Raw genomic sequence first — 11,662 nt, 5'->3', positions numbered from 1 at the left:
CATTTTTTTATTTCTGTAACTAATACACGAGGAACCTTTTAAATGGGGGGGGGGGGGAGATGGGGGGAGAGCCAGGCAAGGGAGGAAAAAAGAAGAGCAGCAATATCATTATGGCCATGATTTCTGACTGAAACCACACAGCCAGCTGCGAGGCCCCCCGTGTGGTGCTCAGGAATCGCTGCTCTCCTATCATCGATTTACCAGACAAAGGCATTCTCTGCATTGCAACACAGAGCCTTCGCAGACCACGTTGGTATCCTCCGAGGCGGCGATGGCTGAAACCCCCAGCCTGGGAGGACTCTGCAATCCAAGCTGGCAGCCAACCGGCTGCTCTGGGATTTGCCCCTGGGAGCGCCTTGCTCTTTGTGTGTTTTACTTTGAGCTGGGGCCACATTTCACTTTGATTACTCATGTTTCTTTTTCGTTTTTTCTGGTTTTTTGATTTGTTCTTAATCATCTTGATGGATTTTCGTGTTTTGATTAGACCGGTGTGTTGCAGTGTGACCGGCAGTCCTGGAGGAGTGGGAAAGGAACATGTGAGTCCAGTGTATGTGAGAAGAGCAGACGCTGTAGCTGTTCAGATGCTAACGCTGACCTCCGCAGACTGACTCCTGCACACTCTGTCTCTGTCCTGCAGGAGCTCATCACACTGGTCTGCCTGCAGAGGAAGACAGATGGTTTTGGCATGCATATACACGCAGCTCTGACTGTGCTCGCTTACCTTGACGCTTGTAACAAAAAGACAGAAGCATGTCAAGCAAACTCCTGATTCTCTCCGGGCTTACTTGCTAAGCAGTTTCCTATGTTCAGGAGGGCTTGTTTGCCAAACAGCAAGTTTAAAAGCAAAAGAAACCTCAGTCCCCTTTATTTTCTGATAAAATCTACCTGCCAAAGTTGAGTTTCTACCCAGGGTTTTATGCCAGCTGTTGCTACATCCAGTCACAGCTATGCTGGTGTGGAAGGATATTTTGAGCATACATCCACTTAAAAAGAAGAAAAAAACCCTAACCCAGAACCCACATTTTACATGTCTACTAGAAGGAAACCTTTAAAATTATCCATACAAGGAGTGTTTTGGCCTCAAAAGCTGTTCTGGTATAGACGACTTCATTAGTCCATTTTGCACATTAAGGAAGTGCAAGGATGACTTTTCAGCTCACCTTCTCCAAACCTACATGGTGATTAGATGGGACAAAATGGACCTTCCTGGATGGACAGACTGGCAAGGTGGAAAGAGGAAACAGCGCTGCAATACACCTAAAACACAGTACACTATGTGCACAGTAGTGTGATGAGGCAGGGCAGGCAGCTGGGGTACCTACAACTTCACCTGGGTGCTGCTACTGAGCAACGGTGTGCCTGAGAATCTTTACGTCTTGAAGAAGCTCTAGGATCAGCCTTCACTTTGTTGTGTCCCCATTTCCCATAGCACAGTCAGCGTACGGGGCTTTGGGAAATCCTGTCTCTAAAAGCCTGAGATTTCACAAGTTTCCCCTTCTGCTTTGGGCAGAACTTAAATGGAAAAGTTACCAAAATACACTCCCACCCACCCCCACACAGGCACTGGGCCGAAATATTAACAGAACAACTCTACAATTATGCAATTGATTTATCAAAGCACGGGATGCTTTGGTTCAACTATTTGTTATAAGATCTTACAACATGTCCATTACAGTGACTTGTGACCAAACTCCTCACCAGAGCCGGCGAGGTCTGACGGCCCTGCTGCGCCTTCAGGAGCACAAGCTGCACCCACTGAACACCCGCTTCTTAAAGCCAACGGGCAAACGCCAGAAACGAGGAGCCCCAGGGCCATTCCTCTCTCACTTCGCTCGATGGGCTCGCCCTTGGCAAGGCTGGTGGTGCCCAGGCTGCCACCACCCCTATTTCCAGTCATCTCCCCGGGCCTGTTTGGTGGATGGCCTGGCCTGCCCTACCGCAGCCGGCTCCCATCTCCCAGCCCGAGAAGCGGGGGAGAACGCCCAGCCCTCTGTAGGCGGCCGCCTCAAGCACCCGGCGTGGAGGCCCGGAGGGAGCCCGGCCCGGGGCGCGGCGGTCAGGACTACAGCTCCCGGCGGGCGGCGGCCCCTCACACCGCCCCGCCTAAGATGGCCGCTCCCGCCGCCGCCCCTCTAGCCCGCACCGCCCCCAACTCGGTGCCCCCCGGCGGCTCGCCTGCACCGCGCCGCCCGGCTCGCTGGACCTCCCGCAGCGGCGGCCCGGCAGGGGGCGCGCTTGCCGGCGCCGCGCGGCGGGGGCCGGTCTGGGCGGAGCGGCGGGATGGAGCCGCTGCTGGGCTGGCAGTTCGAGGACTCCCTCTTTGCCCCGAGCCGGGAGCGGGGCCCGGCCAGCAGCGCCGGGCCGGCCGGCGGCGCCAAGCACTGCGAGCCAGGCGTGAGGAGAGCGGGGCGGCGGGCGGGAGCGGCCCGAGGGGCCGGCTGGGCTGGGCTGGGTCGGGTCGGGTCGGGCCGGGCCGGGCCGGGCCGGGGCGGATCCGGGCCCATCTGACGGGTTTGTGCTGTGCCCGCAGTGGTTTCGCAGCGAGGGGGACGGCGGGGAAGGCGGCGGCGGGATAACGGCCAGCAAGTTCCGGGCGGACTGGGCCTACCGGCAGCGGCAGTTTGAGGTATTTCCAGGGCTCTTGCAGGGCCTGGGGGCCCGGTCAGTGGAAGTTGTGGGGGTGTAAACTGGGGTGATCCTGTAGTCTCCGGTGTGTTGACTGAATGTGTATGTGTGTACTGTGTGCAGCTTTGGAGTCCTCAGCACAAGAAGGACAGGGACCTGTTGGAGCGGGTCCAGAGGAGGCCACAAAGATGATCCGAGGGCTGGAGCACCTCTGCTGTGAGGACAGGCTGAGAGAGTTGGGGTTGTTCAGCCTGGAGAAGAGAAGGCTCCAGGGAGACCTTATAGCCCCTTCCAGTACCCGAAGGGGCCTACAGGAAAGATGGGGAGGGAGTTTTTACACGGGCAGGTAGCGATAGGAAGAGGAGTAATGGTTTTAAACTGAAAGAGGGGAGATTTAGATTAGATATCGGGAAGAAAGCTTTCACTCTGAGGGTGGTGAGACACTGGAACAGGTTGCCCAGAGAAGCTGTGGATGCCCCATCCCTGGAGGTGTTCAAGGCCAGGCTGGATGGGGCTTTGAGCAGCCTGGTCTAGTGGGAGGTGTCCCTGCCCATGGCAGCGGGTTGGAACTAGATGATCTTTAAGGTCCCTTCCAACCCAAACCATTCTATGATTTATATAAAAGCCTCCTGACTGAGCCACAGCTAGGGTCCGTGGTGCAGTAGCGTCCAGCTTGTTGGCTCCTTGTTTGTGCTGAAGGCACAACAGCCCTGTGGGCAGGCACAGTGACCTGGTGAACAGCCATCCTGCTGTCTGCACTGCTGTCAGGCCATGATACCTACCTGTGTTCTGGCAAGCTCCCCCAGCCAGATACTGTCTTTCCAGGAATCAGCGTGAAGTCAGTATAAACTGTCCAAAAATTCTACTTTGCACCCAGAGCTGATCCGGATCAGCTTGCACATAGAATCATAGAATCATCTAGGTTGGAAGGGGCCTGTAAGATCATCTAGTCCAACCATCAACCTAACACTGACAAAACCACCACTAAACTATGTCCCTAAGCTCCGCGTCTACCCATCTTTTAAATACCTCCAGGATGGCAATTCTACCACTTCCCTGGGCATCCCGTTCCAATGTTAGATAACCCTTTCTCTGAAGAAGTTTTTCCTAATATTCAACCGAAACCTCCCCTGGTGCAACTTGAGGCCATTTCTTCTTTTCCTATCCAAGTGGTTCAGTAGTGGGCAGAGCTGGTGTTTGTGGCCATGGAGGTCATGGTCAGCCAGCGTGTGTGTGGATTTCTCTGCTCCTGGAGGTAACACCATGTCCCACAAAGGCTGTCAGATCGCTGGCAACCACCTGGCTGCCGCTCACCTTTCTCAGAGCTCCCCCCACTGTCGGGTGAAGGCTGACTGTAGTTGTCAGGCTCCTGACAGTTGGCTTGGGAGCCTCATCGTTAATTGTCCCACCTCTCTGCTGCCTCCCCTCGCTCTGGATGGCTGGTTGTGCCTTTGGGGTACATTTATGTTCCCCATTTCTGTTCCTGCCCACTGTAGTCCTAGACCCTGTCCTCACTGCCTACTTCACTTCCTGAGCCACATTCGTGATTATGGATGCTCTCCTGCCTCTGTATTCCTAGTTGCAGGGTACAGTCTTTTGTTTCCTGGTTGAAGTTAACCGCTTCTGCTGTTGTTTCAGCTGTAATAGCTTCTTGTTCCAGGCTATGGTTTGCATTACGGTCTCCCTGATTTCTAAGCCCTCAGGCCGACTTCAGACTCCGCTCCTTTTGCTTTGTCCATTGGATTTGTGGATCTTTTTGTACCTCAGTTGGTGCTGACTTCTGCTTTTTAATGTTATTCCAGCGCTACTGTTGCCTTGTCTATACCCGACAGATGCTTTCGAATCTCAGCTGAGACGCCCTGAAGGGATTCATAAAAGTATGCTGAGAAGAAAGATGCCTCAGGCTGCAGTCAGACATGGCTGCTGACCCTCAGGAAGAGCAGATTGTGCCTTGCTGTGTGCTGTGGTGCCCTCTTGGGAGAGAATGACACCCCCTCAGATCTGCCAGTGGAACAGACCGTCGCTTCCTAACCCTTTTCTGTCACAGTCATCCATGTTAAAAACGTCTAGTCTTTGGTCTTATTGCTAACCTGGATCACTGTGACAGAACCAGAACTAGACTGCACATAAAATTACAGAATTGAGAGCTCTGACCTTAGAAAAGGGGCTGGAAATAAGTAATGAGGGTAGTAATCTCTTCACTCGTTGTGAATACCTTTTTACGTCAGCCTAGGTCACTGGATAGGAAGTGCCAAGGACAGCGGTGATCTAAGCCGTGCCCATTTTTAGGATATAAATGACTGTAGAATCTGCTTGGGATTCGTAATGCCTGGTCCTTGCCAGGTTATATCCCTTTGTCACATAACAAGGCAAACAGGGGTGTCCTGCAGCCGTCCTCTGATCCATTTTCGCCAGTGGCTGCTGCGCTCACTGGGCAGAGGGGAGCTCCCTCTTTTGCTTGAGAAAGAATGCAAGCTTAACACTAGGGAAGAAAAATATTTCAGCCATTTTGCTAGGAAGTACTTAGAGTGTGTCGCCTGGAAGCTCTTTCTGTTAGAACCGTTCAAGTTTTCAAGGAATAATTAAATATTCATTTTGAGAGACGGGAGAATGAGCACTGCTCTTTAGTCTTCTGGTCTGAGCACTTACACAAAGCGTGAGGAACCAAGATTCCAGCCTTAGTTTCGCTGAATACTTAATTTAATGTATTTAAATGTTAATTGGAGTCCTAGTGAGTGCCCTGAGCATTAAGTTACAGAAGTATTGCTCATTCTTGTCTTTTTCCTTTGCCCAATTAATATTTAATTATTTCATGCAAATTGGAAACATCCTACAGGAGCGATGGAGATTCACCTTCCTTGTGGTATTCTCCAACTTGGTGATTATTCATGTGAGGTGAGGTACTTGCAGGTTCAAACCTTCCCGTGGAGAACGTCACAGATTTGAATTTAGGATGAGTGCTCTGATCATTGAATTGGTGGCTGGGGGAAAGATGCCTTGTGTCACGTGTTGTCCAGGTCAGTAGGTGATCCCTTTTGGATCAGGCCTGGTGGGGGAGAGGTGGACAGATGTGTGGTGAATCCCGCCAGGGCTTAAACTTGAATTAGGATTGAGGTTGCTCATCCCCATTTAGACTTGGCTGTGTAGTACCGGGGAGCTCATCTGTTGCTGGCATAGGTGGTAGCTGAGTCCGGAGAAAGGAAAACGTGGACTTCAGCTCCTGAATTCCCTTTGTGACCATAGTCATAAACAAAACATACAGTCAGGCTTGCTTTTAAATGAAAATCTCTCACTGCTTTGTTTGGCTTTTCTTTTTGTCGACACTCCTAGAAAGCCCTGTGTGAATACTCAAACTGCTTACTACTCTTACCTCCCAGTAACATTGCAATGAGACGAGACGTCCAAGAGGGCCAGGCTCGGTGTTTATCTCGCCTAGGAAGGCATGAGGAGGCTCTGGATATTGCAGAAAAAATGGTAAATAATGCAATCTTTCTTTTAGGCTTTGAACACAAAAATACTGCCAGTAGTTCTTTTATATGGACCATTTTCTGGAAAAATAATCTTTATATGTATAATCCTTCAGGATGTTCAGTGCTCGGAGTATTTGGTAAACAGAGGGTAACTGTCACTGCAGATATAATCACTCTTTAGAAATCAGAACACCCTGTACCACAATGAGCTCCCTGTGCAGGGAGGCTGGTAGTCCTGGAAGGGACTAAATATCATGCTCTGCCAGGCAGAATTAATGTAATGTAATAGGAATTATAAGAAAGAGGATAAATGAGTGCTTAAATCTTTCCACTATAAAAGTGACCATTCAAAACTCCCTTTTATTTCCATATACTCGCTGCCAAACTGCCACCAGGAAGGGTATCTAACCACAAATTGAGTTTTTCCCATAAAGGAAGAGGTCCAGAGGCTCTGAAGTCCGCTAGAATTTTACCGCTGCTGTTTATTTTATATAAAAGGTGTTTATACTACAAAGAAGGGCAGCTGTATAAAAGTCTGAAGGCAAATAAACAAATGACAGCATTTGGGGCCTTCTTCCCTTTCAGACTGGGACAAGGCAGCGAGAGGGAATAGCGTCAGCTTGATTGGGCGTGATCTGTATCATGTTTCATCATTTAAAGTTAAGAGCACAGTTTTGTATAATTTAAAAATTACCTTTAGCGATATTTGTGCGTCATTATTCAGGGAGACATTTTCTTAGGCTCTGAAGGATGATTCTCTTCTTCTCCTGTTTTTAATCTATTATCTTTTTGTTTCTAGAGAAACAGCGCTACTAACACAGATCACTTAACGACGGTTCTCAACCTGCAGTTTGCCATTTACCAGGGTCTGGAAGATGTAGAAAAAAAGATCACGTGTCTGCAGCAACTGATCTGCTTACATCCTTTCAATCCTTGGTACTGGAAGTTACTTGCTGAAGCTTATATGAGCCTTTTACAGAGTTTGTCTCCAATAGTCATTCCAGAAACAAATCTAAATCAGTCTGAAGAGGTTAGTGTAAGTGATAGTAGTTTCAAAACATCAAGTGGAAGAGAGATTAATTTGCAGTCTCACCGATCAGATGGCCAGAAAGAAGGCTCTTGGTCCAGCCTTGCTACCGAAACAAAGAGGGAGAATGCAGTGACTTGTAGCAGCAGCCAAGCTGCAAAAGAATTCCTCTGTACTTCAGAAGAACCTGAAAGGATGAACGAAGGGAAATGCTCAGCCTCCGAGTCCTGGGAGCAGAACACGTCGAAGAAATTTGGAATAAAGGCATGTGCCTCGTTTATTAGAGCAAGGTAACTAAACATATTCTTAGAACAATGTCAACTTCTCCCAATCAAGAACAATTTAAAGCGTATTCTTCTTAATATTTTCAGTTTACATTTTCATTTTATATTTTTGTTTCAGTGATGGCAACGCCAACTTAGAAGCACCCTGCTATTGCTTCAGATCTAAAAAGCAAAATGCACTAGCATGGTTGCTGTGAACAACCTAAACCTGAGTGGAAAGAGTAAACCAGTATCATGCGCTGTTGAGAAGTAAAGCATTTTTTAATGACCTTATTATATGAATCTCTTCAAGTAATTATATACAAAAGGGCTTGTTCTTCAACAAATGCTTCTGTTAGAGCTTGGCAATTTCCTGGTTTGGTATTAAAGATGCAGCAGCAGAAGTGCCCCAAAGGGAAGGCCAGCCAGTCTTCCTTCTGTGTGCCACCTGTCTTACTTGCTTGAAGCCTCATGCTTGAGCGAAAATGCATTTAATAATAATACCCCCATCCTGCATAATGGATGAGGTTGAAAAATGAACTCTGTGACAGCTGATTGACAGGGCTGCATTAAAATGCTCTTTCCTTTTCTTCCCTCTCTTCCTAAAACTCTTGCACAAAACAAAAATCCCCAAAACATAACCTTTCGAAGAGATAATTAGGAACTGGTTTTGTTAAAATTGTCTTGAATTTTTTTCCCCCCTCTTGCCTCTCATTAATTTATTAGTCACCGAATGTATTTAAAGCCATTTTATGAACTTCCACAAATATTTACAGAGAACACTTTATAACTGCCCCGTTAGGGCAAGATTTAAGAAATGTAAAAAAAGACATAGTAGCTTTTAACCGTACTCGGACTAAGAAATGGTGACTTTAATCGCTACTTGTGAGAAGTTAATAGATTTAGTAGTGGTATTGAATATTAAAGCTACATTCATATTCAGATAATTTGTGTTGCTTGTTTTGGTGTGTATGGTTTAGCTTTGAGGCAGTTATAAAATGTGGGATTTCCTTGCTGGGCTGCGGAGTTTCACAAAGTGTAATCGTGGTTTTTATTTGGAGATACTCTTGTCCAGGGCGAGCTTCTCCCCTGCCCAGGGCTCATGCATTAAATAGGTTGTCTAATATTTTCAGGTCTGTTGGATTTTAAGTGAGATGTGGACATTGCATAAACATATGTGCAGGGTAAAGCGCTCCTGGAAAAGGGGTATTAGTATCGCTTTTTGTAGGAAAGAAGGTTCTGTGTTAAAGCATCATGAATAATTGACTCTTCTAGTTTTGCTAACAAAAAAAAAAATTGGGGGAATGGTTTTGTTTAATTTTCATTGAGATTTCACTCTTTCTTACATTGTGTTGATGCAAATTTTGAAACAAAAATGCTTTACAAATTAAAAATACTTTCCATTTTACTTTGAATTTCCCAGTCAAAACTTTACTGAATTTATAAAGGGCTTGTTGGCTCAGACTTGTAAATTTTTATGTTTATAATGCTTAAATTAAATCTTTCATCTAAGATCTTAACTCTTCATAAAAATACCCACCTTTATTATAACACCCGCGTCATTTAACTTCAGTGAATGTGATTAAAAAATCTTTTGTTGTTCTTTATGCATAAAGCTTGAATTAAACATAGTTTCAGTAACAATACAGCTAAGTCCCAGTGGTCCGTTGGTTGAATATACTTAGATATTTCCTCTGCTGACATGTTTTACAGTCTGTGTGTGAGGAGGACTCTGGAAACTGCCACTGCTCTCTCTGCTTGAGCAGTTGGTGATTGGGGTCCCTCATGACATGAAGCCACTTTGTGAGCACAACTTCTAATCTTCATTGAGTCATGGTGGTGACCTCTGGGGCACCGCCTTGAACATAAAACCACGGTGAAAGATTTTAGAAAATATTCCAGGGTTGGCCTATGTGGGGAGCATGTTTGATATTTGTCTAAAACCCCCGAACGTCTAGCTTTTAAGGTTACAAACATAATCACTGCCATAGGTAAAAACGCGCTGCTGTCTTGTTAGGTCTTACTAAGGCTGTGGGACACCTGATGTACTGCAGTTAATGCTAGCAAATCGGAGCTTTGCTTTTAAATTGGGTGACAAATACACAGGGAGAAAAATGTTTACCCAGAGCAACCAGAGGTACTTGGCATGTTGTTTATTCAAAAGCAATTCTCAGGACTTCTGACATAGCACGGATATACCATACCCGTAGTAGATGGATAGGGGTGTATCCATTTCTTTGCATTTTTTGCAGTTGGCAAAAGTCGGGAAGAAGAGCTGGTTTAAAGTATTATATTTAGGTTGGGTTTAGGTTTGCTGACTTACTCTTTTGCCAGCTGTGCCTTTTTTTTAACTGCCTTTTCCATTTCAGGCTTTTACTTCAGCTTACCCAGTTGCAACAGTCGTCCTTTGCACTAGAGAATAACATAAAAGGTCAGAAAGAAATTGATGACAAAGTGGCACGTCTCGGTTTCACTGAAAACTCCTTGCTGTTGATGACCAAGGTAAGGGGATGTTTCATCATGTGCAAGTTCTCAGCTAGACGTAGGCTGGTTGAGGCACCCGAGCCAGTTCAGGCACAAAGTGCTGTAAGTGGGACGCTCCCCTCAGCTAATTAACTGTGCCAGGAAGCAAGGTAAATTAGCTGGGGTGGGTTGCCCTGGTGGTGTGTTACCTGGAACTGACAGTGATGCCTGTACAGCGCTGGCTTGTGTCATGCAGGTGTATCTCTGTTCTGCTGAGATTCTCCTTCCAGGAATGTTCGGGGTTGTTAAGTTTCTCATAGATCTTGTATTTACAGGTGCGTCATCGCTGTGCGTTTCCTGGGATGCAGATTTTATCTCAGGAATTTTAGATGCTACAAAGTGAATCACAAGCATTAAGTGGAAGTGGAGATTACTTTGGTGGCCACAGCAGTTTTAAACACTTCCAGAAAAAATATTAAACATTTTCAGAAAAAGCCAGAAACGTCCTTTTACATGTTTTCTTCCTTCTATTTTGATGTACTGTTTTAGTTTAGTTTAATTTAATAAAGAACTACAAAGGAGGAGAGTAACATTGCATGAATTTAGTCATAAAGATTAAAAATTTTTAGTGCTATTTATAGAGTTTCTGACTTTTGTCTTAAGGAACAAAAGGAAGGCAGCGAGATTCTAACTTTGCTGTCAGTGTTACAGCTTTAAGTTAGTGAAAGGCAAGCCATTGCCGGGTTGGCAGGCAGTCTGGTGGGATTTCATCCATGAGAGGGCAGTAGCATGCAGATTATCTCAGGTTTTGAAAAGGTTGGGAAGAGAACCTTCTCTCCTTGCTTCCCGTGTTCCGACACCCCCAGGAGGAGATCAGAGTGTTGGTGTTGCTGCAAGGTGAGCACTGAACGCGGAGCTGGCGCTGAGATTTCCAATGCTGCTCAGAGCATAAAAATCCCCCCGTAGAGGCGCAGCCAGAGGCTGGGTGGGGTTGTGCAGCTGTGAAGCTTGGGCTCTCAGTTCTCCCTCCTTATTGCAGAATGCAACAGGCAGACAGCTTGATCGTGACTTGGAAACGTCTCCTGGATGGCCTGTGGTTCATGTGTCAAGGGCTTTTCAAGGACACAGTAAAGCTCTGTTATTAATGTAATATTTGCTGTTTTCTCTGCAAGTTATTTTCTTATTTCTCATCTTCTTTCCTACTCTGTTTGCAGGTTATGGGGCAGGATCTTATACCAGAAAAACTAAAAGAGGAATTTCAGGGTGAAGTAAAATGCATAGGCCCTTCAGCGCTGTCATCATTGGTAACTGCGTCAGCCACAGAATTTGAAATCAAATGGTTCGATAATCTCCAAGATGATTTATGTCACTTTGACAGACCGTTCTATTCAGATATATATCTCCCACCTTCGGTAACTTAAAGGTTTTGTTGTATTTATTCTCATATCGCCAAATGATTATGAAATGATATATGCAATAAAGTTCATATTACATTTCTTAAGAATTCTTGTTGTATGTCTTTTAAGAATACACATAAATCTCTGCATTTAAACTCTTAACATCTCATCATTTTCTTCACTGATTTGTGTGCATTTAAAGTAATAAAGAATCTAGTATAATATCAAGCGTTCAGAGATAGCTTTCCGTTATAAACCTCACCGTCTTGTGCTTGAAGAGCCTGCGATTTTTTTGGGGCCTGCAATGCCGGTGGGATGGAAGGCTTGCTTTATAATGTTTAGTTTGCAAGTTTCTTGCTATCAAATTCTATGTTGTTGCATTTAGAGCCATGGAATTATCCATTTTATTATTTCGTA

General features: G+C 46.0%; 1 protein-coding gene across 1 annotated transcript; it reads left to right on the top strand.

Moving 5' to 3' along the window:
- The first annotated feature begins 2,230 nt into the window (after positions 1-2,230).
- C2H8orf76 (chromosome 2 C8orf76 homolog) lies at positions 2,231-11,352 on the top strand. The gene is made up of 6 exons (XM_074577770.1): positions 2,231-2,394; positions 2,531-2,626; positions 5,956-6,099; positions 6,895-7,412; positions 9,755-9,887; positions 11,063-11,352. The coding sequence occupies exons 1-6, from the start codon at positions 2,281-2,283 to the stop codon at positions 11,267-11,269; spliced, it is 1,212 nt and encodes a 403-aa protein (XP_074433871.1). The 5' UTR covers positions 2,231-2,280; the 3' UTR covers positions 11,270-11,352.
- Positions 11,353-11,662: the final 310 nt, after the last annotated feature.

This window comes from Larus michahellis, chromosome 2 (genome assembly GCF_964199755.1).
Source record: "Larus michahellis chromosome 2, bLarMic1.1, whole genome shotgun sequence".
In the NCBI taxonomy this organism is placed as follows: domain Eukaryota; kingdom Metazoa; phylum Chordata; class Aves; order Charadriiformes; family Laridae; genus Larus; species Larus michahellis.
Note: the sequence above shows the minus strand (reverse complement) of the source record. Positions and strands in the feature narration are given on the sequence as shown.